The 27,232-nt window shown below is 39.9% G+C and overlaps 1 protein-coding gene and 1 long non-coding RNA gene across 4 annotated transcripts in view; one reads left to right on the top strand and one right to left on the bottom strand.

Moving 5' to 3' along the window:
- The window catches only part of LOC142143909 (uncharacterized), a 66,826-nt gene extending 40,229 nt beyond the window's left edge, over positions 1-26,597 (bottom strand). For both annotated transcript variants that reach the window (XR_012689593.1, XR_012689592.1), the window contains exon 1: positions 25,449-26,597. This is a non-coding gene — a long non-coding RNA (uncharacterized LOC142143909). The remainder of the gene's footprint in view (positions 1-25,448) is intronic.
- A 46-nt stretch (positions 26,598-26,643) lies between these two features.
- Positions 26,644-27,232, top strand: part of FXR1 (FMR1 autosomal homolog 1) — a 32,370-nt gene continuing 31,781 nt past the window's right edge. The window contains exon 1 of one of the 2 annotated variants that reach the window (XM_075202181.1): positions 26,644-26,779. In XM_075202181.1, the coding sequence (XP_075058282.1) occupies positions 26,729-26,779 (51 nt within the window). In that variant the 5' untranslated portion in view covers positions 26,644-26,728. The remainder of the gene's footprint in view (positions 26,780-27,232) is intronic. The other variant, XM_075202182.1, reaches the window with a different exon arrangement.

The following is a 27,232-nucleotide window of genomic DNA, read 5'->3' on the forward strand; positions in this document are numbered from 1 at the left end:
TTAGACTACGTATATAGTACATCAGTCTCTACCCTCATAACCAGTGAGTAGTGATACCCTGATAGGGATCACTTTTCTCACTCATGAATCATTAGATTTGTTATTTCTTCACTCCTTATAATAATAATAACGATTAGAGAGTGGTAACAAGGATTCATGTGGACTAGCTAAGTCTATTCAGTAGGCGGACACAAGCCTGCCTCCTGGTGGATTCAAAATAATAAGGTTTACCACAGCCCTGCTTATAATTACCCTGAGTTACTACATATCATTAATACTCTCCACTAAGTAATAAGAGGGATATACATAGCAACAGGCCAACGTGGTAGTTTTCTACTTTTTTTAACTGATGTAATATTCAGGTCAATTTGCACCATATTTCGTATTTTAAACATTTCGCTTATCAATTTTAAATTTACCAATAAAGGTTGTTCATTTTAATATATACAAATGATAAAAAATTCTATTATCTGATTAAAAGAGTGCTCCTTTCAGTACTATTCCTTTTTTTCTCTTCTATGTATTATAACTCTCTTCAGATTATTGGTCAAAAATGTAACAATAAGATAAGTCTGAAGTTTCCACAGTTGTTGAATTCCTTACTTGGCTCGGAAATAACTACTATTTCTGCCCGGTGGTGGTGGTGGCATCAAATTTTGAGCCGCAAATCATAGAGCTGAATACTTCTAATAGCATGGGAGTAAGGAAACCTGAGAATTTCTTTATATTATATGCCAGTGATCTGGCCCAGGGGCTGAAGCATATTGGAGTTCCTTGATAATTTGACCAAATGCTTCAATTGTTATTTATTTGTTGAGGAAAATATTATTTGATAAGAATAATTTATGTATGTGCGAAGAATCTAAGAATTCTTTAATTTTAGACTTTTGGTTATTGGGCCTGAAATGTGAGGTTCTAGATTGTAAAGCGGAGAGTAATAGTCTGTAGAGAAGTTAGATATTTTTTTGGATTATGCAGTTTTTAATTGAGGCGGTATTGTTGCGAGTGCGTTTATCTCTTAACTTTTGGGCTAAGAGTTTGTCTGCTCTGTCCCCTTTTTTGTACGATTTTTGATGGAGTCATTATAATGTTTTGACTGTCTTTTTAGATTAAGTTTGATTGAATTGGCCCCTGAGAGCTATCGATGTAAGATAAACCTTATGTTTAGGGCTGATCTGCACCAGTCAATAGAAGGGTTCGGGAGGAGAGAGGGCGTTATTTGCTTAGCATGGACTAGGTGCATCTGTACGCCTAATTTTGTGGAACAGTGTAAAAACGAGATTCCTTTTTGCAGAGCATGAATATTGAAATGAGTTAAAGGGGTGGAGAGATTGTGGTTTTAGGGACGTTCTTTTCTGTGCAGAGGGGGACGCACCCAATTTCAATTCCATAATACAGCATGATTTTTGGATTGGGTCAAGTCTTATACTTTTAATGGGACACATTTTGTCACTTCCAGTTGCACCTTTGGCAGAGAAACGCATTTCTAGGCTCACTTTGCCCAATGTAAAAAGCTTCAAACACACAAAAGTGACATATAATAATTGCAACCCCAATGGCCGCCTCACGCTCGTGATTAAGTTTAGGAATAAATGAGGCTAAACCTGTATTTTAGGAGAAAAACAGAAAAGTTTCATTTCATGAAAGGGTTGGTTCTAAAGTGGTAAAGAAGTTTGTCTTCAATCAGATATTTACTTTGCACAATGCGTTTTTTTTTTCCCAGATTTTTCTAGCCTCCCTGCAATTTTAGTAGAACTTCTAACTTGTGGGTGTATCTACTAAAACCTCACACCCTATTAACTCTATGGGTCTGAGTCATTAAGGAAAGTAAGGTAAAAAAAAAAAAAAGGAGTAAATGACCTGAGGGACAAACCATGTTACAATGCAAGGGGTGTAAAGTAGTTTATTATTTTGCACATAAGTTAAATACTGGCTGTTTTTCAATCTAACACACATATACTTGCTAGCTTTATATTTACACTGAAATTTAAAGATGATCTAGGATATGCCCTTCCCCAAATATAATTCTGTCTCCATATTTTAAATTTACCTCCCCCTCCAATGCAATATGGTTTTGCCCAGGTGGAGAGTTAGTTATTTTTTATGCTTTGATCTCCTTAATGACTCAGGCCCTATGTGCCTAATTCATAAAGGCACACGTTCTGAGCGCAACGTCCATTTATTTAAACATGCAACGAAATTGGCTATGCATATTCCACTTCAACAAGGAACGGATCTCAAGATATGTGTGCCGATTAATTTGGCTATAGCTCTGCTCTACTATACAAGACACTGCAGGATATGCTCAATACCTATGTGGTATATAAATTTGAAAAAGAATGCACAGAAAAAATAAACAATATTGAATGAATGTCAACTGCTAATAATACAGGCATTAATGATAAAACACTAAAATAAAAAAGTGTTTTTTTATTTCTTTTTGCCCATGAAATACATTTATTAGGATGCTCTTAATGTCTACTGAACATAAAATACATTTTCTTTGCAAAAACACAAGTTATAGCATGCATACTGTCATCACTAGTACTCAGGACTAGCCCAGAGCAAGAGGTACGGCAAAAAAAACAAGTAACTTTGCTTTGCCCAGAGCTTGATTCGGATGTGGCTGCGTGTGCTCCAGTTTACCACCCTTTACTGTAAAATGACTATGGCTGAATGTAAAATGATTCAGTGTTTGAACGCTAAAGTGGTACAGCAATAGATAACTAAATCTAGTGTTCTTCAGAGTTGTCAAAAGCTGTAGCAATCTCTCCAGCTAGACAGCCGTATAAGTTGAAAAGGCACGTGAATAGGACATATAAATTCCCTCAGTATAAAAGTAAAAATGTTCGAATGTGAACATTTCAATAAAAAAATAGAAGAAAAGGTAGATGACCTTGAAAATAGATGTATACACAAAACAATATCTGGGTATCCCTGAAATGGAACCAATGCTGAGGTCTTAAGCTGATTTTAAGTAATTGTTCATTAATCAATTAGAACTAAATCAATAATTGATACCAATAGAAAGGGCCCATACACTCAGTCCTTTTAAACCAAGCTCTGGGATTAGTGGGGTGATATTAAAATTTCTGAACTTTCAGGATAAGGTAAAAAGTTTAAATGTAGGACTATAAACTGTTGATGTTTTCAGTTGTCCAGTTTTCAGAGAATTCTTCCCTCTATGATCAGTCATAACTAAGAAATTAATTTGATTCACCATGGCCAATCCAGCTGTTCTGAGATTGTTTTCTTCTGTATGGACGTATTCCTTTAACTGCCCTAAAGAAGCTCAAGCTTCTTTTAAAGATGAGGGTGAAGCAAGGTCTATTTCACTGCTTAATAATGAAGTGGTTAGAATTAATGTTTCTGTATTCACTTATTCTTATTAACTTACCATCTTTTTTTCTTTCTTATACTGTGTCTTTTGATCCTCCCAACTGGAAGAACTAATGTATCTTCTTTTCTGAGTTAAGGTATGATTGTGCCTCCATTCACAACGTATATAAAAGATAAGATAAAACAGATATTGCTTTATTATAGGAAACACATCCTATTGAGATAATTTTAAACTAATTAATTAAGAAGGGTCAAGTATTTAATTCCCAGGTTCCTAATAAAATATATAATGAGGGAAGGTTTGTTAAGATTGAGATGGTGTATGAAAATTAATAGAATTTTCATGCTGAAAAACAATTATTATCTTCTGGTTAGGCAGCATTGTCTCCCTCAAAATGAATATACTACCCCATTCACTGCTCCTGGTGAATGTGCCCAGATCTACTTTAATACAATTGCATCGCTGGATTTCCCAATTTGTCTGGCACCATATATCCCAGCACACTAGCTTTGCCACTTTACACAGAGCTACACATAATGGAGGCAGAGGTTTCCCAGATATTCGCCTCTATTATATTGCTACCTATCTGAGCCAGGCCGTGGCGTGGTTCTCAAATCGACTTGGCCCGAGATAAATAGACTTGGAATCTTCCTATTGTAGGGTGTCGTTCTTGGGCTCAGCATTGAGAATCCCAGTGAGTGATCGGTCCATTGCATTAAAATCTCACCCTGTCACCTCCTTCACTTGTCAGATCTGGGACCACTGTAGATTACCACCAGACCCTCACCCATAGCGCCTCTCTGGGATAAACCTGCTTTTTCCCCAGGGCAATATCTCTCTCGATTTCAATCTTGTCACATTAGAGGTATAAGGATGGTTGGAGATTAACTTGAATTTGGTAGTTCCATTCCACTGAAGTCCTTACAAGTAAAGTTTGATTTCCTGTCTGTCAGCCCTTTCACCTACTTTCGGGTGAGACATTATGTTGAATCTCTTTTGAAAGCTGCTTTTACAAGAGAGCTGACGCCACTGGAATCTGTTTGTGTTTGAGACCCCCTTCAAACAAGTATTATTTCTAACTTATACAATCTTTAGCTGTAGATTCTCCTTTGAAAAGTACAATTTTTAGGCATCTGGTGTATTTAACCATCAGTCAACATCAGAAATTGATTACTTTTTTCTTCATAAAATGCAGTATTGTAAGGAACATAAAACCCTTATATAAAGAAGAAGGTATAGCACTAGCCTCCAAGTTTTAAAAAATAAACTACAAAAACAAAAAGTGTAAAAGGCCAATCTTAAAATAAAAATATATAGATAGAGCCACTTTGCTGACATAAAAACAAAAATCAAAAGGAATTTAACCTAACATTTATAAAAATGCTAATAATGCTAATACAATAAAATCAATTTTGAACAAACACTAGCATGTCCTTAGAACTGTGAAATGCTCAAGAATTATTACCTTCAAAAATGAAAATAATTTACAAAAGCTATATACTGCAAATAAATGTAAACACAGAAACTCCGGATATCATTATCGAACAAGTTGCATAGGATTATGATCAATCCATTACTTTTGACAAAACTAATCAGATAAATTGTCTCTTACTGCAATAATAAGTCTTTCTAAATGTTCTACTGTTCTAGAAAATATTGTATATAATGTATGCTGAAGTGCCCTTGTAGCCTCTAGTATGTGTTCAGGCAAAAACATCTGAACATATTCATAACATCAGAAAATACATTAGCACATTGTTTCATTTTTAGAGGCATTTATCAAAAGTCCCATGGTGCTATACTTGTAGTACCAGAACTTACGTCATGCAGAGGAAAACATTGTAGATCAAATTGATTTTTTTACTGCAAACCATTGCTCCAGCAAGGTTACACATAGACTTGGACCTGGGTGCTTTTTTTTTACTGATTTCATATAGTCATATATCTATATTAATTTATAAGTTTACATATACCCCCTTCTTATAATCCTTTTCATACTCTAGTTGTGCATCTTGCTTACTATATTATGATCACTCCTAAAATAATTTTCAATGAAGGGTACATGTCATAAGGTACATACAATATATGAATATTTTATTCATAAGTGAAATGACAAAATACATTTATTTAGAATTCCTGATTAAAATAGCAATTTCTTATAGTTGTGGTCAAACTAGAAGTTTAGAAGTGGCGGTATGGATAATGCAAGTGAATGGAATTTGATAGTGTTACAATCAAAGCAGTAAGAGAAGTGGCAGCATGGATACCATCGTATAACAGCCTACTTCGGCCAAGACAAATTATAGAAGATCAGCAACAGCCTGCATTTCATTTCTTCCCTCTACCATTTGCAGAGGAGGTAATAATTAAACTATATGCAGGTTATAACCTTAAGTCAAAAACGGAATTTAATTAATAAAGGTGAAAAAAGCACATTTAAAATTATTATATGATGTTCTACCTTTAGCATTGAATTCAGATCAAAAACAGTTATTTAGTTAACTGTTACAGAATATTACACTTAATCATATATATATATTTATTGCCCCATTATTTATTCCACTTATATCAGAAGAGAAAAACTTTATATATTTTTAATTAAAACTCTATATTATGAAGGACAAGTTCACACTTCAAAGTACTGTAATAAAATGCATCTATACAGACAGTAACCATTTATACATTTCTGTACCCAAGAAACAGCTCTCACAACCAGAATGCCTTTCACCAGCTATCCAGGGGCTATAGCAAAGTGAGTCGCTGTGCGAAAATCAGTTATCATCATTCTCCAGCGACAAGATATGCCCCATCACCAGCAACATTCATAACAAAATCAACAGATTATTGTAAGATCTTTAAATTTTTGAAACACCTGGCCACACATAAAGAACTGTGAAGTGTTATGGCTTATTTTACAAAATTACTTCTTCATATTTCATAAGAGAATATTCAATTTTCAAGCATATTGTTCCCCCGGCCGTCCTCGCGCCATCGGGCGCATGTGCACTGACACGTCCTGTTGCTAGGCAAAAGGACGCTTCCTTGTCTCGGCGGTCAGAGTGTCTGACTGCCCCTCTTCTCCTCCTATCACATCTTGGATGCCTCTATTTAAACCTGGCTCTGACACCATTAGGATGCCAGAGTATCAGGTGTTCTGTTCTCCATCATTATTGTATGTTCCTGCTCCTGTTTTGTTTCTGACCCGGCTCCCCTTACTTCTCTTCTGGATTGTGCCTGTTTGCCTCTGTTGTGACCTCGGCTTGTCGACCACTTTTCTGGATTCCGCTGCTAGTCCTATCCTTGTGGCCTCGGCCTGTCTGACTTCTCTGTGGATCTCCCTTCGGCACCACCTGTTCCTGTTTAGTTTCTAACCTGGACCGCTCTGACCACTCTCAATCACTACTCTGGTAACTGTATTGGAGGACCGTGACCTGCGTATCCTGTGCAGCAAAGCCCAAACCTCTCAAGTTTTCATAATACCGTTGCTCCATCAGTCCGGTATGCTGTTTGCGGACTATTACTATAAGATCATGTTGAATCACAAAGGGGGATAGATTTGTGGTTTAAATCTAGGTAGTGTTTACTAAGGTTGTATGTAACTCATATAGGAATACTCCTACATATTATACAGCTTGTTTTATTACTGTGTCTGTTCCTAATTGTAAAGCTCTATAAAATATGCTGACGATATATAATGGTCATGAGTACATAAAAATAATAGATTATATTTGATATTCTCACCAGAATGTATGGATTAACACATTGTTAATAATAATGTATATGGATAAAATTGTTTACCAATTCTAGTAATAGCAGTGGCGCACGCAGAGGGGGTGTCACGGGCACTAGGAGTTTTACCCAGAATTCACCAGGTGTAGCTACACTTACCAGAAGTGCGGACCTCTGGGTAGTGTGGTGAATCAGTGGAACCATACAGTAGAATAGAGGAAAGGAATGTCAATAGTATAAATGCTGAGTCTTGGCACCGTGGAACTGTGATGGTTCAGCAGTTTAGTAAACAGGATAAAATGAGAAAAGAGTCCAAGTGCCTTAGCACGCAGGTAGCATATAGCAGGTCAGTACTTGATAACTGGATAACGTTAGGCAAAGACCAATCAACAATATAGTAGAAAAGTCAGCGACTTGCAGCTACAATACAGAGGCACTTATAGACTTTAGTCCAGCTAATAGGTACCATACAGAGTAGTAGCTATATCACAAGGAAACATGAATGGTCTACAGCTGGTAAGTTTCACCACGGATATGTAGAGAAGACTTGTCCAGTGCAGGTGTGTAACAGAATAGCGTGAGTGGTCTGCAATTGGCAAGGTGTACCACTGATGTGAAGGGAAGACTTGTCCAGGCGCAGGCATGGAACGGAGTAACGTGAGTGGTCTGCAATAGGCAAGTTTTACCACTGATGTGTAGAGAAGACTTGTCCAGGTGCAGGCGTGGAACGGAGTAACGTGAGTGGTCTGCAATAGGCAAGTTGTACCACTGATGTGAAGGGAAGACTTGTCCAGGTGCAGGCATGTAACGGAGCAACGTGAGTGGTCTGCAATAGGCAAGTAGTACCACTGATGTGAAGGGAAGACTTGTCCAGGTGCAGGCATGTAATGGAGCAATGTGAGTGGTCTGCAATAGGCAAGTTGTACGACTGATGTATAGAGGAGACTTGTCCAGGAGCAGGCAGGTAACGGAGGTAGCGAGAGTAGTCTGCAGCGGGTAAGTTCTACTACCGATGTGGAGAGGAGACTTGTCCAGAGGCAGGCAGGTAACAGAGGTAGCGAGAGTAGTCTGCAGCGGGTAAGTTCTACTACCGATGTGGAGAGGAGACTTGTCCAGGAGCAAACGGATTACACGAGCAGAAACAGGAAACACCTCAGAGTCTCAAGGAATGAAAACCAAGAACAGGCAAAGGTTATAGGGCAACAGGTGCCTTAAGTACTGAGAGGTGATTAATTAACCAATGAGACTAGAGGCGAGGTATTAACAGTTCAGGGTTTTTGCACATGCGCAATCTTAATCAAGATGGCGGACGGCCGTGGCTCAGGAGAGGCGCCGGCAGGAGCGAGAGAGACCCATGTCCCAACCTAGAGGCACTAATAGTCCGGTGAGTGACAGGGGGTTCCTGGGTCTCCAGAAACCCCCCCCTCCGCTAACTAAGTGCCCACCATAGTGGCACTGTCCTATACAGCAGCCGCGGTGCTGTCAAAGAAGCGTCCGCGGCGGTGCTGTATTGTATGCAGCACCACCGCGGACGCTTCTTTGACAGCGCCGCGGCTGCTGTATAGAACAGCGCTGCCGAAACGGAGCTGCTGCGCATGAGCTCTCTCACGATTTTTTTTTGGGGGGGGACAAAATCCTGCGTGCGCCCCTGAATAGATATCAATCCATATGTTTAAGAGTAAGTAAGATAAGATATTTGCATTTTTACAGCGTACCACCCACTTCTTATATATATAATATACATTCATATGGCACAATATAGAAAGATGGACAGTGACAACTGAGAATACCAGAAGGAAAACACAGATCATCGATAGACAGCTATGTGTGAAAGACAACAAGCGTTCGAAAGACACAGGTGATGTTGGAGTTGACTAGAGAAGCTGAATAGGCAGAAAAGTGTCTCTAGAACAGCTGTTCAAAAAACAGTTGTCAAAATATCATCTGTTGTTTCAGAGGCGTTTGCAAAGTAAAATAGAAAGTTCAACAGTGGCATGCTACTTAAACCATGTACTGTAAAAGCATAAGACACATGCTATAGGAAATAAACGCATTGCTAAAATAATTGCCATCCCAGACAATTGCCTTATGTGTCTGCAAAAAGGCCAGTGGCATTAGGTGACAGACAAGCTTCAGGATATTTTCTTCCATTGTCTGATTTTCAGAAAAAGGTCATTTCTAATTGGTTGCTATCTTCATAGTGCTGATTTGTTTGAGAAAGGACACCGGGATCAGCTACTAGGTATGTAAGATTTAAAATCTTTACAGTGACATTATCAATGTATAATACTATAAAAGCATACCTACAAACATTCTAAGGAAAACATTTGGGACAGATAGGCCATTCAAAAATACAAAACGTCAGGCCTGCAGCACAATGCTGTTTTTAACGCCACTAACCTATTTTCATGGAATTATACTTTTTTGCTAAGTATATCAATGCCAATGTGCAAAAATAAAACAAAATGTAATTTTGTGGCACATGATTATATGATAAGATTCAAGTGATGGAGAAGACACACTATAATAGGGAAACTAATGGTGTGCCCCCCTACCCTGTAATAGTGAGACACAGCCCAGCCCAGCATGCGGCTGAATTCTGCAGAGGAGTGTGGGCCCGCCACTTATGAACAACCAGCATTGGAACTCTTCCCAACACCTGTGTTTGTTCCCCCACATTAGTGACAACCAGCCCGGGATATTTCCAGTATATCGGAATGTATCTATATATCTATGCCCACGTGGGAAAATGATATGTATATGGAGATGGAAGAGATCGCTCTTCCAGCTCTTGATAGATATCCAGCATTTATGAATACTTGGTACTATTGGTCAGAATTTAAAGAGTCTCATATGATTGTTGAGTGTAGCATTGAAACCTAAAAAGCTTCCTCTGATACTTTTCTAAATGCTGCTGCAAGGCTGATCTTCCTCTCTCACTGTTCCACATCTGCTGCACCACTTTGAAAATCCCTACACTGGCTCCCTGTGTCCTCCAGAATCCAATTCAGATTACTCACCCTTACCTACAAAACCCTCAACAACAACACTGTCCTTTCATACATCTCAAATCTCATCTCAAAATACTCTCCCTCCCGCCCTCTTATATCTACCTCTGACCTGCGCCTTGTGTCGTCTCTGGTAACCACCTCTCACTCCCGCCAGGGATAGATAGGGATGGGAAGGGGTCTGACTATCTAAGCCTTTATGACCAGTGAGCACCTTTTATATGGGTTTGACAAGGGGGTGTCATCCAGATCTTTATACTATGTTTACTCAGGTGTTTCTATCTATCTCCACTCTGAACCACATTTGCTCCTCTTGTTTCAGCTGTGCCCTCTTCCACTTAGAATGTAAGCTCTGTAATGAGCAGGGTCCTCCATACCCTTTGTTTTCATGTCTGTATTTATTTGGTCTACCTTCTATGTTCCTATTTTATGTATGTACTGTTTTCCCTACTATACGGTGCTGCAGAGCACTGTGGCGCCTTGCAAATATATGATAATAATAATAATACTCATTTTATAAACCTTTCTGTATACATTGTTAGAAAGAGCTGTATGTTATAGAAAGATAGAAACACCTGAGTATAAAGATCTGTATAACACCCCCTTGTCAAACCCGTATAAAAAGGGCTCACTGGTCATAAAAGCTCAGATGGTCAGACAATGTAAGGAGGCATTACTTCCTCACCCCTTCTCATCCCTATCTATCCCCTTAGTATAAGTCACACAAACCCTGTGTGTTATTCTGTAGTGTAGTTGTTCAAAAAACAAATGTATTGCATGTCATCATATATGTGGCTCAGTTGTTAGCACTTCTGCCTCACAGCGCTGGGGTCATGATTCCCAAAGAGGACCTTTGCTGTATGCAGTCTGTATTTCTCCCCCGTGTTTGCGTGGGTTTCCTCCAGGTGCTCCGGTTTTCGCCCACTCACCAAAAACATTCTAGTAGGTTAATTAGTTAGGGCATTTAGACTGTAAACTCCAAAGAGGCAGGGACTGATGTGAGTGTCACATATTCTCTGTACAGCACTGCGGAATTGGTGGCGCTATATAAATAATGATGCTGATGATGACTTGTGGTTCAGAAATAACCTTAAGCCCTTTTATTGCTGGAGATTTGGGAATATTTTCTTACTAACAGGGTCAGCTAAATTTTAAGGAGTTTGTTATACATCAATATAGGAATCATTGGAAACCATGTGAAAACACACCTTCTCATACAAAGTAAGTATATTTAATTTTCAGGACAAATTCAGATTCTCATTTGTACAATATCTAACGTGAAATAAATTTCATATTTTGTCTTAAGTTTTCATAAATAAATAAAACAATTTTAAAAAGTGTTTTATCATCATTTTTTCCACTTACTTTTATTACTTACATTCTTTACTCACTTACTTTTGCTTTTTTTTTTAGTTGCACCATATAAAAATGCACTTTGACATCTTGAATAATGGAGAAAGCGGGACATACGTAAAACAGGGACATACAAGTTATACATGAAAGCAAAGGTTAGGAATGGCTCAGGGAAGCTTTGTGAAATTAAGGAAAGCTCTGTTGAAAGCAAGGACAAAGTACAAGGATTTATCCATGCTTTAACTAGCATTGTCTTTCAAAGCCCATGTGTATGAGCCTTAAAATATGTAACTTCCTAGACCAGAGTTATACTATTAACATAGAATATCTACATTTTAGCAACCATTAGAAACAGTTCTGAACAAAGAGAATATTATTCATTAAAGTCCCAGGGTTGCCTTTTTTTAATGTTCTCCATTTATATTCCCTGTGCATGTGCGGAGCCTCTTCTGTGCATCTCTGGGTCCAGCGTGTACGAAACTGAAGCTCAGAACAGGGTCTTCATGCCCCATGCACTGACCCCAAGCAGGGGAGCACCCAAGATACCACCAGTGGCCTGATCAAGTTGATTAAGTTTGGAGGACATTATATAAAGATTTATTTTCCTGTGGCTTAAACCTCTCTTTAAGAAAGCAGACAGAGTGTGCTTTAGAGTGAACCATGGGTGACCTATTAGCGAGTCACCTCTTAAAATGTGTTCCAAAATCATAGTGGAGAAATACCCCTTTATTATTTCTAAAAGTCACCTGGGATTATAACGTCATTGTGGTTCTAAGAAAAGCTTTACTATAACAACAACAACAAAAGACGCAAGATGCAAGGTTACATTATGTTTTGCTGTGTTGGAACTGACAGTTAAAGTGATGTTACAAATGTGCCCACACCATCACCATGAGGTCAGTTGTTCCCAGGGTCAGCAGTGCATGACAGTGGCAACTGCAGAAGACTGGAATAAGAATAAACTATATTTTACAATATAATAGATAACATGTGGGTTATTAATTTATACATGCACAATCTTGAACCTGAAGTAAATCATTGATGTCAACTCTGACATACTACTTACATGACTATAAAATGGACTGTACAGTATTTGAACTAATGCCCCAGCAGACAATCTATCCCCATGCTTAGGGGACACCTTATTACTACATACCTGGGTGCCCTCCCTAGATGCTGACCTGCCTACTATTCCTATTTGGATAGTTATTCTTAGTGTCTCTGATAAGTAGAGGGGACCTAAAGATTTGCTGGACAATTAGTTTTGGACTGTCATACAGATGAGCTATGTTTTAACTTATCGTGTATGTGTATTGTCTTCATTATTACAATATTTTATATAAATACTACAATTCCCCCCAAAGTACCGCCTCTCTAAAACTATTACTGTTATTACAGTAGTTTTAACCCCGCTTTCAGCTCGCAGTTCAGGGAGCTGCGAGAAAAAAGTAGGCGTTAGAACTACCGTAATAACGGTAATTACGAACACTATTACCGTAATAACGGTAATAATGCGCAGGCCGCGTTACTATTAACAGTAATGCAGCCAATTGAATTTCCCCCTATATATGCAGTTTTTCTTCCTTACTTTCTGAGACCCAAAAGAACTAATATCTGGCTAAAAGCTGCATAGTAATTTTCAGAAATCAAGAATACCAAGATCACCTGAACCTTTGGGTCACTGGAGGAAGCAGGCTTGAATCTAACTTTTGCAGAGAAGAGAGGACCTTGGCAAAGACTCTAATAAGCAACGTGTGGAAGAGATACCAACCTGGAAGGATGTTCATTGGATGTGCATCCAATCCATGAACCCAACTCTATTTTTATGTGATTCAGGAGGGGAGGATATTTAGATCGGTAAAGAGTTTCAACTTTCTTGGTTAGAACAATCTCAAAATATTTGATTCGACTAGTTTGCCAGTTGAAGGGGAAAATAAGTTCTAATGGTAAATGTATCAAGCTGCAAGTTTCCGGCTGGTGTGAAAATCAGAGATGTTGTCCATAACAACCAATCAGGTTCTATCTCTCATTTTGTATAATGTTCTAAATAAATGATAAATAGATTCTGATTGGTTGCTATAGGCAACATCTCCACTTTTCAAACTCTCCGGCAACTCTCAGCATGATACATTTACCCCTTGCTTTCACTTTGGTGGAATGAAGAAATCCAAAATCTCTGCTATGGTTGCATTTATTTTGATGTTTATTAAAGCCAAGATGTGGAGAAATTAATTGAAGACATTTGGGAGCATAATCAGCACTTATTTTAGAATCTTTGTGGTTAACTTGAAGTTTATAAGTTACTGATCCCTAAAGTGAAGATTAAACATTAGAATTTTTATTAAGTTTAAATAGCTTTCTTGCAAATTATTATACAAGAGTTTTGTACCATGACATTATTTTAGCATTCACACCAAAAAATGTTTAAAATCTAAGCTTCGATTAGATTTGGTGTTTGCCACAAATGTTTTCAAGGAGACCATTGATAAAATATAAATTATATAGAGATATTAGCAACATTGATAGATGAGAGTAAATGAGACAAGAAATATGAATAAATGTTTTAAATTTAAAGTGAATTACAGGTAAGTGTTACGAGCCTCTCTCACAGGCGTCCCGGCCGTCGTTATGACGACCGGGACGTCACTTCCGGGGCCAGCTCGACTGTTGCCGTAGCAACGGTCGGACACTATTCAGTTCAGCGCCTCGTCCCGGCACTATGGGGCAGCCGGGCGCATGCGCAGCAGTCCAGCAAGCCTGTGGGCTAATTAATATAATTATGGCCAGTCTGAGCGCAATTAGAGAGCTAGGCTCTCATTAGTCTATTTCTGTATTTAAGGCAGGGAGGGCTTAGCCTCCCTGCCGGTTATAGCTTCCAGATTTCTGTTTGCTACCTGCTGTTGTGCTTTTGGTGTAAAACCTTTGGACTTTCGTTTTTCAGTGTATAACCCCCTGCCTGTACCTTGGATTTGCTTTTTTGCCTGTGCGCTTGACCTTCTGGCTTGAACCTTGGATACTGCTTATTTGCTCGTGACCCTGACCCTTGACGTGTTTTCTGACTATTCAACCAAGCAAGTGACCCCTGACCTCGGCTTGTTCTCTGGATACGCTGTCTGCCATAACTCTCTGTTCCTGGGTTCTCCACAGCCGATACACATCTCACGACCCTCCGTTTGTCTGCAGCCAAGTCTGTCCCCACCACTAGGGGCAACAGTGAACACCAGACTTTCGGAGCAGACTCCGGGTTTTGTTGTACTGGCTGGAGGGGTTTCTAACAGTAAGTTGTTCAATTTACTATTGAAATATAGTTCACATTTGACTGCTGTTTCATATGTTCAATTTCAGTTTTAAGAGATTTCTCATTTGAAACGTTCTTGTAACATATTCTGCCTGGAATTGTTACACACTGGTTGGAAACCACTGGTCCTAAATTAAGTTCACTTTTTAAAGTATTTGTCTTATAATATTCCAAGAAAATTATGTTTCTAATCACCTGATTGGTTTCCTATTTGTAGAAATATTTACTTACTTAAAAAGAGGTCCAATAATAAAAGGACATAATTGTTTCAGCATTATTAAAACGAATAATATACTAGTTTATTCATATTGCAAACACTTAGTCGATCTTAAAAAGAAAAAAAGGATAGATCCAACAGTTTCTACATTATTATTGTATTAATCCAGAGGATTACAAAACAAAACTTTCAGTGAAGTGAGACATTGATTTACTTAACTTCTTTATTTTAAATGGAATTCTTTTCTGACACTTGGATTAATTCCCTGACTGATGACACATATCATGCCATCCACTAGTATAGCTTTACAAAATCTCTTGTAAAAAAGGCATGTAAATCATTTTTAAGTTTAGTTAATGAATGCTATCAGCATATTCCATGGTAAGGGTAAGTTGGGTACCAAGGGCACAGTTTCAGCTATAAAACTAGATTTACTAAAGAGCAGTTTGCTTACAAAATTATTTAGATTTTTCCTCTAGTTTCACAATGAGAGACTGCTCCTGTCTGTCCATCTAGGGGGAGGGGGGGATTGCATTTTTTTTCAAAAGATTCCATGGTACCTACCGGCCAGGATTACCAGTAGGGAACCACTGCTAATTAGTATTGCCCTGGGCATCCCTAGATGCGGAGGCCCCAACGTTTGTTCAGGCCTCCACTAGAAGACCGGGAGAGATGTTAGGTTGCCCAGCACGTGCATTAAGAGTAGGAAGGCTTCTTTTCTTTTTTTTTTCAATATGGAGATTTCCACTAAGTTGTATGTGATTTTAAACTACTGCACATAGACAGTGGATTAAATTTAAACCTCCCAAGCGCTGTATAGTAAATCCAGCAGTTTGGAGCCCTAAACTGCCAGTGATATACAGCAGACGAAAAGCACTGCACAAATAGATTTTTTAGAAAATCTACCCCATAGGCTTGACTGTACCATGGACCACAGACCCCCTAATTATTCTGCCAAAGTAAAGAAACCCGTGATGATGAAACCATCTTTCCTCCAGTTGTTGTAGGTGTTTCTTTGACATTTACAGTCCTATTTATGAAAAGTTAGACTACTCTCTGAATTGACATGGCTCATTTTTAAGATTTTTCTCCCAAAAATTGAATAAGCCTACTATCATTTCCACCTGACTTCCCAATTGTATATATTTTAAAGTGTAAGTAGGATAATTGTCACAGCTAAGTGTATAAACGTCTGCGTTAAACCTCATCTGGCATCGCTTTGACCAACATGCCATAGTGTGTAAACCTTTCTGTAGTGGGTTAGTGTCCTGCTCTGTGTAATAGCCCTAAAAAGACAGTGTAGCAAGGAGATCAAAGTGACGCTATAGCACCATATTAATATCTAAAATAAAATAAAAATGGCACCATAAACAGAATGTAATATGTGAATTCCAACAGTCACAATTCTCAAAAGTCTTCACTGCTTGCTGCTGGTCATGTGTAGAAAAAGTAAAAGAGGCACCGAATGGTGAAGTATATTTGAGTAGTGTGTCTGTCAGTTCTTAAATGTGCACACAGTACATTGTAGATTGCTCATCTGTAATGGTAGCATCAAAGTAATTTATTCCTACACAAGATTATAAAAAAGAAACAACTCATCAGTTAATAGACGTTTAATGGTGATTGTAGTCCCTATGTCCCTGCATCAGTGGAAGCAGAGAGCCCTGTCTCAGAAGAGAAGGAGGGGACTATAATCACTTACTTATATTAAACAGCTGTTTCTATCTCTTTATGTATGGGATTTTAATTTCGTGTGGGAATATACTTCTTTTCATAGTATTGCACTATTGTTTTTTTTTCCCCTCAAAATTCCACACACAATACCCCATAATGACAAGGTGAAAAAAGTTTTTGGGAGATTTTTTTGCAAATTTATTAAAAATAAAAAACTAAGAAATCACATGTACATAAGTATTCACAGCCATAGCCATGAAGCTCAAAATTGAGCGCAGTTGCATTCTTTTTGCACTGATCATCCTTGAGATGTTCCTACAGCTTAATTGGAGTCCACCTCTGGTAAATTCAGTTGATTGGACAGTGCATGTCAGAGCACAAACCAAGCATGAAGTCAAAGGAATTGTCTGCAAACCTCCGAGACAGGATTGTCTCGAGGCACAAGTCTGGGGAAGGGTACAGAAAAATATCTGCTTCTTTGAAGGTCCCAATGAGCACAGTGGCCTCCATCATCTGTAAATGGAAGAAGTTCGGAACCAACGGGGCTCTTCCTAGAGCTGGCAGGCCATCTAAACTGAACAATCAGGGGAGAAAGGCCCTAGTCTGGGAGGTGACCAAGAATCCGATAGCCACTCTGTCAGAGCTACAGCATTCTTCTGTGGAGAGAGGAGAAGCTTCCAGAAGGACAACCATCTCTGCGGCAATCCACCAATCAGGCCTGTATGGTAGAGTGGCCAGAAAGAAGCTACTGTTTAGTAAAAAGCACATGGCAGGCTGCCTGAAGTTTGCCAAAATGCACCTGAAGAACTCTCAGACCATGAGAAACAAAATTCTCTGGTCTGATGAGACAAAGATTGAACTCTTTGGCGTGAATGCCAGACGTCATGTTTGGAGGAAACCAGGCACCGCTAATCACCAGGTCAATACCATCCCTATAGTGAAGCATGGTGATGGCAGCATCATGCTGTGGGGATGTTTTTCAGCGGTAGACACTGGGAGACTAGTCAGGATAAAGGGAAATATGAATGCAGCAATGTACAGAGACATCCTGGCTTAAAACCTGCTCTTGACCTCAGACTGGGGCGACGGTTCATCTTTTAGCAGGACAACGATCCTAAGCACAAAGCCAAGATATCAAAGGAGTGGCTTCGGGACAACTCTGTGAATGCCCTTGAGTGGCCCAGCCAGAGCCCAGACTTGAATCCGATTGAACATCTCTGGAGAGATCTGAAAATGGCTGTGCACCGATGCTTCCCATCCAACCGGATGGAGCTTGAGAGGTGTTGCAAAGAGGAATGGGCGAAGCTGCCCAAAGATAGGTGAGCCAAGCTTTTTGGCTTTATATTCAAAAAGACTTGAGACTGTAATTGCTGTCAAAGGTGCATCGACAAAGTATTGAGCAAAGGCTGTGAATACTTATGTACATGTGATTTCTTAGTTTCTTATTTTTAATAAATTTGCAAAAATCTCAAAAAAAACTTTTTTCACATTGTTATTATGGGGTATTGTGCGTAGAATTTTGAGGGTAAAAAAGGAATTTATTCCATTTTGGAATAAGGCTGTAACATAACAAAATGTGGAAAAAGTGAAGCAATGTAAAATACTTTCCAGATGCACTGTACCTTCTAAACGATAATGCTCTCTGACAAAATTAATTCAAGTTCACCATCACATTTAGAAAATTCCTAAAATATATAATCATACATTTGATATTTTTCAGTCACTTGTAAACTAAATCAGCTCCTTATCTCTTCAAAACCTGTCCCTCACTCCTTCCTGAGTGACCTTTGCTTAGCCTTGTTCTTTGGCTACACCAACTTGCCTAATGTTTCTATCTCCACATTTTACTGGTTAGTGTATCCATTAGAGTAAATGATCACCTCATTTAAACAGGCAGAGGTTAGGTGGATGATACAGCAGTGGGAGTGGGTGCTGTACTATTGTTGCCATAGAGTCATTGCCCACTGAAAGTAAGATAATTTTTTTTCTCCCTTCAGGAACATATGTTAGATACACTTACAATCTAAATTCCCTTACACACACACAGACTAGGGTTAGTTTTGTCAGTAGCCATTTAACCTACTAGTATGTTTTTTGAGTGTGGAAGATCTGTGCACCCAGAGGAAACCCCCGCACACACAAGAAGAACATACAAACTCGACACAGATAAGGCCCTTTTCAAGAATCAAACTCATGGCCTTTTTAAAAGATTTAAATCTGTTCTCAATCCTCCCATCCCAAAACCTCCAACTACCATCAGTGCCCAGGATCTTGCTTATTTCAATGACAAGATTGATAAAATCAGACTTGAAATGGTATCATCTCCCTCGACTAATAATCAGCTCAATTCCTTCCCAGCATCCTCTGACACTTCTCTTCATTTGATCCCACAAATGAAGAGGACGTTTCTACTTTCTTATAATCCACCTAGTCTACCTCATGTCCTCTTGATCCCATACCCTCACAAATTGGTAGGTCCCTGTCTCCTGTTCTCATTCCACCTCTAACTAAAATCTGTAATCTCTCGCTCTACTGGTATCTTTCCATCACTATTCAAGCACACAGTGATTATTAATATTCTAAAAAAAACTTAATTCTGACCCAAACTATCTCAAATTACCGCCTCATCTCTCAGCTCACATGCCCCTCCAAACTTCTCGAGCGAATTGCCTACACTCGCCTCACACGTTTCCTTTCTGCAAACAACCTATTGGATCCTCTTCAATCAGGCTTTTGCTTTCAACACTCCAGAGACTGCGCTGACCAAGGTTGTCAATGACCACTCTCTCATCATAAAGACTCTACAATTCCTAGGTCTTCAAGGCATTGTCCTATCCTGGTTCTTATCTAATTATTTTTGCAGTGTTAATTTCTCTGGAACAACCTCAACTCCGCTTCCTTTATCAGTTGGAGAACCACAAGGCTCAGTCTTAGGTCCTCTGCTATTCTCCATCTACACCACTTCTCTAGGAAAATTAATAACCTTCTTTGGATTTCAGTATCATATCTATGCGGATAATACACAAATTTATCTATCCTCTCCTGATCTCTCACCATCTGTGTTGTCTTGCACTGTCTTTCTGCCATTTCAACTTAGATGTCCTCTCGCCAACTCAAACTCAATCTTTCAAAAACAGAAATAATAATATTCCCACCCAAGAATAGAAGCTTACTACCTGACATATCCATTTCTGTTGACAACATGACCATAAATCCCACTCCACAAGCTCGCTGCCTAGGTGTAATCCTTGACTCGCAACTATCCTTTGTTCCCCACATCAACTCTATATTTACATCATGCTGCATACATGTAAAAAAACCATTTCCAGAATACGTACATATCTCACACAAGACACTGCAAAAAACTTTAATTCATGCACTCACCTCCCGCATCGACTATTGTTATTCCCAAAAATCAGACTCGAACCCCTACAATCTATTGCAAATCGTTTTATATCTGACGAGTCACTCTGTCAGTCTCTACATTGGTTGCCTGTTTTTCAACGGATCCACTATAAAATTCTTCTACTAAAGTACAAGGCCATCAACAAAATTGCACCAACATACATCTCTTCCCAACCTGCCACAGTTAGATTTGGGTAGGAAATATAACAGATTCTTATAGGGAACTTATATTTGTAGAAACAGCTGCTACAGATCGAAGCAATTTTATTTTTGCAGAGACTCTTTCAGTAGAGATTACTTTTTATGTAAGGGCCCCTTTTAGTACGTTGAAAATGCAAGATGGATAATTTTTATTTGTGCCTTAATTAATTCATTAGAATTCAGTGCATGCACAGAGACAAAGGGGTTACTTCAGGGTTTTTACAAAACATACACGACTAGGTAAAGTTGATGACAATGCTAATAAGCATTGTAACTTCATTTGAGAAGATAATAAAGTTATGTGGACACAAGTACATATAATAATATAAGCAGATATAGGTAAACGGGACGTATGGAGAATTTAACAACAATAAACAAATGAAATCAAAACTGGGTAAACAAAAATTGTTTATTAGTCAATGACTAACATATATAAACTTACGCACCATAAAAATGTGCATATTATTTTATACAACCATAAAAGGTCTAAAAAAAAACAAACACATTATATTATCCCTACTAAAACAAAGTTTATTCTATCTCTAGCAAAATGCTGTACAAACAATATCTAGAAATAAACTTCACCTACAAAGACCTAGAATTGAAAAAAAGTGAATAAAAAGAAAAACGAACAAATATATACAGTATGGGTACTTATTACAATATAAAAATAAATCTTACATTCTCGCCATGCCCACATTCTCGCCATTAAAGATATATTTTGTTAGTTTGCTCTAACCCTTGTGAACGGCACTGCAAAACTCTTGTGGAGCCTTATAACAAAAAGATAACAACAATGATCTACCTGCTGTCACTTGCAATAGCAAGTGACAGCATGTAGAGCATCTAACCACAGGAACTTTTTGTAATAGTTTCGCAAAACTTCTGTGCTACTCACAATTTGCCAATTAAAAAAAAAAAATCCATATATATTTCTATTTATTTTATTTCCTATAAAAGTTTTGTTAAATTTAGGAGAACCTCAATTCCAGGTCCCGCAATACACATCACACTTCTATTACACTCATTTTTGCTCTCATCTACATGACAGCTAGAATCTGATTGGTTGCTACAGGCAGCATATCCACTTTTTCAAACCAGCAGCTTGATAAATTTATCCCCTGGTGTCTGCTTGATAGATTAGCTGTATTAGTAGAAAGAAAAGGTCTGTTTTTTAAAATGTAAAGAACTATTCAATGTATGCTACTAGCCCTTGTACCCCCGAGCCTGCAAAAATAAGATGTCTGCACCAGATACCAGCTGAGTTTCCATTTGTCAAATTGTATCTAGAGAATCAATTATATAAATAAGACATGTGGTAGGTAACAATTCATTCTGCACACTCTCATAACATTATTTGTTAATTAGGTGAACAAAATTAAGTTGTGTAATAAATTTTGTTCAACAAGCAAATAAATGGTATTAAAAAAATAATTTTGGTCACAAAAATGAATCCTAATCAATAGCTCATTACAAAACTATAAAGCATGTATTTGTCACATACAATCAATTTTGTAGCCACAAAATCAGTTTTAAAACAAAGACAATTGTCAGCACTTATCCTTAACACTGCACGTGTGTGTGTATCGGTTCATATTTTGATCAGAACATTTAAGCCTGCATTGCAGAGTTCACGATAACTCGTATGCAGGTCCTACACTGATCTATATGCTTTAAACACAATTAAAATGCCATTACAATCAGATGCACTAACCTCCCAGGTATAGGGGCTTATATCTAGCAACACATATAGGGCATTTATATTGCTAAGCAGCTGGTACTATGTATAATATTTGATTAACAGAGTGTGAGTTTATTTATTCTAGGATTTTTTTCCCCCAAATATTCCCTTGTGTTGTCTTAGCAGCTATCAGGTCTGTATAAAGATTTTTTTGTTTGCAGCTCACAAGCCATCCCCCTTATTAGATGTAAGACACTATACCTGGACGGTTAGTGCATCTGATTTTAATGGCGTTTGAAGCATATAGGTCAGTGTAGGACCTTACCTATATGCTTAAAAGAGGATTTTTACTCACCGTAAAATCAATCTCTCTTACTCCACTGGGGGACACTGCGATACATTGGGGTATAGTAGTGGGTGTGGGAGTTCAGGAACTAAAAAACTTCTATGATTTTCGCTCCCCTCCTCTACTATGCCCCTCCTCTCTTGGACACCTCAGTTTTGACTAACCAAGTGTACGCTAAGGAGCTGCCCTAAAGGGCAAAGAATAGAGGCATAAACATTCACATAAACTATTTACAGAGCAAGGGAGGGTGCGCAGTGTCCCCTTTCCTACCACTTGGGGACACTGCGATACATTGGGGAAATACCAAAGCTGCCCCTAAGGGAGGGAACGCTCTGGAACGGCTGTGCGCAACACTTTTCGGCCAAAACTCGCATCTGACGATGCGAACGCTTGCAATCTGTAGAACTTAGCAAAGATATGAACAAAGCTGTTCTGCCGAAGCACCATGACGCGCCGCCCAAGATGCACCAACCCCTCTGGTAGAGTGCGCCCTCAGCAAATGAGGAATTGGCCTAGATGCTCGGACATATGCCAGACTAATGGTGGAAGTGATCCACCGAGCAATAGCCTGTTTAGACGCTGGCCAGCCGCGCTTTTTTGCACTATACAAAATAAAAAAGAGATCCTTTGTCTTGCGAACTGAGGCTGTATGGTCTACATAGTACCGGAGAGCCCCGACTACATCCAGCAACTGCAAGTCATAATCCAAGGGATCAGAAGACATGGAAGGGGAAGGCAAAACTGGCTGGAACGCCGAACCACAATTTCCTGATTCAAATGGAACCTAGAGACGACTTTCGGGACAAAGGAGGGTTTCGTGCGAAGCACCGCCCTACCCTCGTGAAAAACAAGAAAAAAGGAGAAGAGCAGCAGAGAGCTGCCAACTCCGACACTCTCCTAGCAGATGATATAGCTAAGAGAAAAACCGTCTTCCAAGTGAGATGGTGTAATTCTGCCTTCTGAAGGGGTTCAAATGGCGGAAGACATAGTGCCCTGAGCACCAAATTTAGGCCCCAGGGTTCCACCGGATGAGTAAATGGAGGCTGAATATGAAGAACCCCCTGCAAAAAGGTCTGGACCTCGCTGAGAGACACCAGCTTTCTCTGAAAATAGAGAGCGCCGACACCTGAACTTTAAGCGATCCCAAACGGAGTCCTTTATCAAGGCCAGCAACCTGGGCAGGCTAAACCTGCAAGAATCAACACCCTGAGACTCACACCAGAGAATGTATGTTTTCCAGACTCTGTGATATATAGCGGAGGGAGATGATTTACTAGCCTTGATCATGGTGTTAACAACCCGAGACGAGAACACCTTCGTCTTAAGGACTAAAGATTCAATCGCCACGCCGTCAAAGCTAGACGATTTAAATTGTGACAAAGAAAAGGGCCCTGAACAAGAAGGTCTGGACGCATGGGCAGACGAAACGGTGGTCCCGTGGAACATGGAGTGGCCATGGCGTCGGATGCGTGAGCCAGAGGGTCGCGGGATTTGGCGCAGTATAGGGGAACCTGGTGATTCAGCCTGGAGGCCATGAGGTCGATCTCCGGCAATCCCCAGCATTGAACTAGGAGAGCAAAGGTCTCCTTGCACAGAGACCATTAGCCTGGGTGAACCTTTTGTCTGCTGAGAAAATCGGCTTCCCAATTGTCTACGCCTGGAATGTATACTGTTGAAATCTGTGGCACCTGGCGCTCCGCCCATTACATGATCCTGACTGTCTCCTGCATGGCCCCTGCACTGCGAGTTCCCCCTTGATGGTTTATGTATGCCACGGCCGTGGCATTGTCTGATTGAATTTGAAGAGGTTTCCCTGCTAGGAACCTCTGAGCCTTCATCAAGGTCCTAAGAACTGCCCTGAGCTGCAATACATTGATTGGAAGAGTAGTTTCCTGGGAGACCAGAGACCCTGAAACCTTAAGGACCCTGAAACTTCCCTTTACAATGCAGCGCCGCTTTAAATTTAATCGCCGAAGACGCTGAACATGCCGGAGTTGAAGAATCCGGACATTAATACATTTACCCCCAGATCTATATACCAGGCTACAACTTGTAACAGTACTAAATTAACCTCTTTGCAATTTTAAATAATGTGCCAGTGAATGTTTAATAGGCATCAGTGGCAATCAAAACAAAGTATTTTTTGTCACAAAACGATACCCAACAGCAGAGAGGCACAGCAGAGGAGAGAAACAGCCGGAAGCTCCCGGTGTGCCTAAAATGGCGCCTCCGCGCTGCAGGGACCTGAACATGGAGGCGGGAGTTCCTCCTTCGGATCCGCCCCCTTTAAAAAATGTCTGCTCCTCGCTGCTACTCCGATCAGCGCATACTAGGTATGGCTGTCGGAGACTACTGCGCACACACACAGATTTAAGTGCCCAGGCAGCGTGTGTGTGATCTCCCCTTCTCAGATCAACGCCGCTCTCTAGTAATAGAGCGGAGCGCTAATAGACTCCCCGCTGCTCGTTGTCCCCGGGGGGAAGGAGGGGGCTTGCCGGCATGTCCGTCGGCAGGGAGATGGATCCCTATATCTCCCTCGTGCGACTTAAACTGTGCCCCGCTGTGGTTTACCTCTGTGGGCACCTAAAGCCCTAGTGGCTGCCAAAAATAATAATACAGCTCCTACCAGCTTGTGTCTAGGGGATTGAACTGCTGGAAAGAAGGCGCAAGGAAGATATAGGGCATCAGCCACTTCTTACCTTACGCAGGGATCAGAGTGAAGGAAGTCCAGGACTGTTCACTCCCTCTGGGTCTTGGGATCGATCTCCGCAGTCACCTTGATAAGAAAAAAATAAAATAAAAACGTGACAATATCTAACTAAACTGGGTATATACCTCAATGGCCTGACTCCTAAGTCACTAAAAACTGAGGTGTCCAGGAAAGGAGGGGCATAGTAGAGGAGGGGAGTGAAAATCATAGATGTTTTTTTATTGCCTCAACTCCCACACCCACTACTATAACCCAATGTATCGCAGTGTCCCCCAGTGGTAGGAAAGAGAAAACACCATTGACCCTTGATGCTGGCATGCAGGCTTAAATGTTTTCATCAAAATATGAACCAATTACACACATTATTCTATTGGACTGACTTATGACCAGTATATTTTACCCAACCAGCAAATATACCCAGCACATTTCCATTTGTCAAAAACATGAACAAAGACTTCTTCATTGGACACCAGGTACATAAAATACCTTCCTGTCGACAGAACTCTGGGATAAAGCTCAATGGAAAGTTGCAGGTGCACCAACTAACATCAGCAAGAAGTCACTGCAGAGAGGGAATTTAAAATTCCAAGAAATGCTGTTTCCGTTTACCAACATCAATAATCCTAAAGGCAATCCAGATGCAAACAGTTGTGCTACAGCAACGAGGTAAAATGAGTTGCGAGACAAATAACCTAAGTGAGATGAGACAAAAAAAGAAAACCCTCAGTTTCATTAAACAAATACTGATTAACTCAACATAGCAGGTTTACAGTATATAAAAAAAATGTTCAACTTCTACAGCTTTGCAAGGAGGTTGGGAGTGATTGGTATGAGAAAAAGGCTTAGAAACTGACCACTATGGTTGAAACATTCAATATACTGTATGTAGCATATTCCTGCTGTAAAACATCACTGTGTATGTTCTGTACTTGAAAGGTTTAGATTTGTGACACATTGTTAAAATGCTAAGAAATAAAAGCAAAATCAATTAAGAATTAAGTTTTGAAAAACAAAGTGAAGTTAATTGGTTAAAACAACTTTATAGTAAATAATATGTATGTCAAATCTAATTCAAATAATATAGCTGTAACTTATTTTAGAAGTTTCTTCTACAATCCATAAAGTCTTAAGACACAGAAATGTGTCCTGACTCACTGGTTTGGGAATCACTGTAGTTGTAATTCTTTTAGAAAAACCGTATGGGAAAATATAACAGATTGGTAGAACAGGGCAGATCAAGCAGAATTGACGAATAAAAAAAAATATATAGTAATATCTATTGATACTAATGAGCATTAAACATTTGTTAGGCATTTTAGAAGGTTTGCAAGATAAATGATACTATTTCTATTTAGGGCTGGGATACTTGAGGGCTATATTTAGAAGATAGCACATGCACTGTACTTAATGGGAAAGGGTCCCCGCCTTACTATTCCTTTTTGGGCTGAACATTACACACCAGCCAGGGCTCCCTCCCCCTGAGGCCCCTGACAACATGTCAGTCATCTCCTAGCTCCAGCTCCCTCTTCTCCATAATTATCTCCACATGTATTACGCTCCCGTTATCTGGCGTGTTAGCCCATCTATCCCCTAGTCCTGTGTCCTGTACACTCCTTTCTTATGGTGTGCTCTCCATCCCACCCCCTCCTGCGCCTCTCCGATCTCCTCCCCTTCCTCTCCACCTCCCCGGCCGGGTCTCTCCCTCCCTCCTTGGGTGACGCAGAAACTTTCTAGAAATCCTTCCCATCGCCCTTTGCGTTTCCAACATGGAGGACCTGACGGTGGAAGTGCGCGGCTCTAACGGAGCTTTCTACAAGGTAACCCGGATATTCGGGCCCGTCCCCGTCGTCCCAGGGAGCAGGGACTAGGTCTGGTGAGCGGGGCCGTAACATGGGCAGCGCCTGGCGGCTGCTGGCTGGCTGCGATGTGTGTGAGCGGGGGATGGCGGCCGGAGGAGGCCGCGGCGTAGTGGAAGCATTGTCGTGCAGGGGCCGGGGGCTCCCTCCCAGGGAGAGGGGAACATATCTGGCCCCACTGACCTGCTAATGGCTCCTGCTTATCAGCTTGTGGATCAATTCATGTGATATCACTTGATGGGATCATTGTGAGAACATCCCAGGGAATATTAGTGGCTTTATAACCTGGTTTATTGTGTTACTTTATAAATGTACATCTAGCCCCCAGTTCTTTTCCCATTGTCATTTTCACATATGCTTCCATGGTATCAGGCTTTATCTAGAAGCACTGTATGTATAGACACATATACTTTG

Source organism: Mixophyes fleayi, chromosome 3 (assembly GCF_038048845.1).
Source record: "Mixophyes fleayi isolate aMixFle1 chromosome 3, aMixFle1.hap1, whole genome shotgun sequence".
NCBI classification, from domain to species: Eukaryota; Metazoa; Chordata; class Amphibia; order Anura; family Limnodynastidae; genus Mixophyes; species Mixophyes fleayi.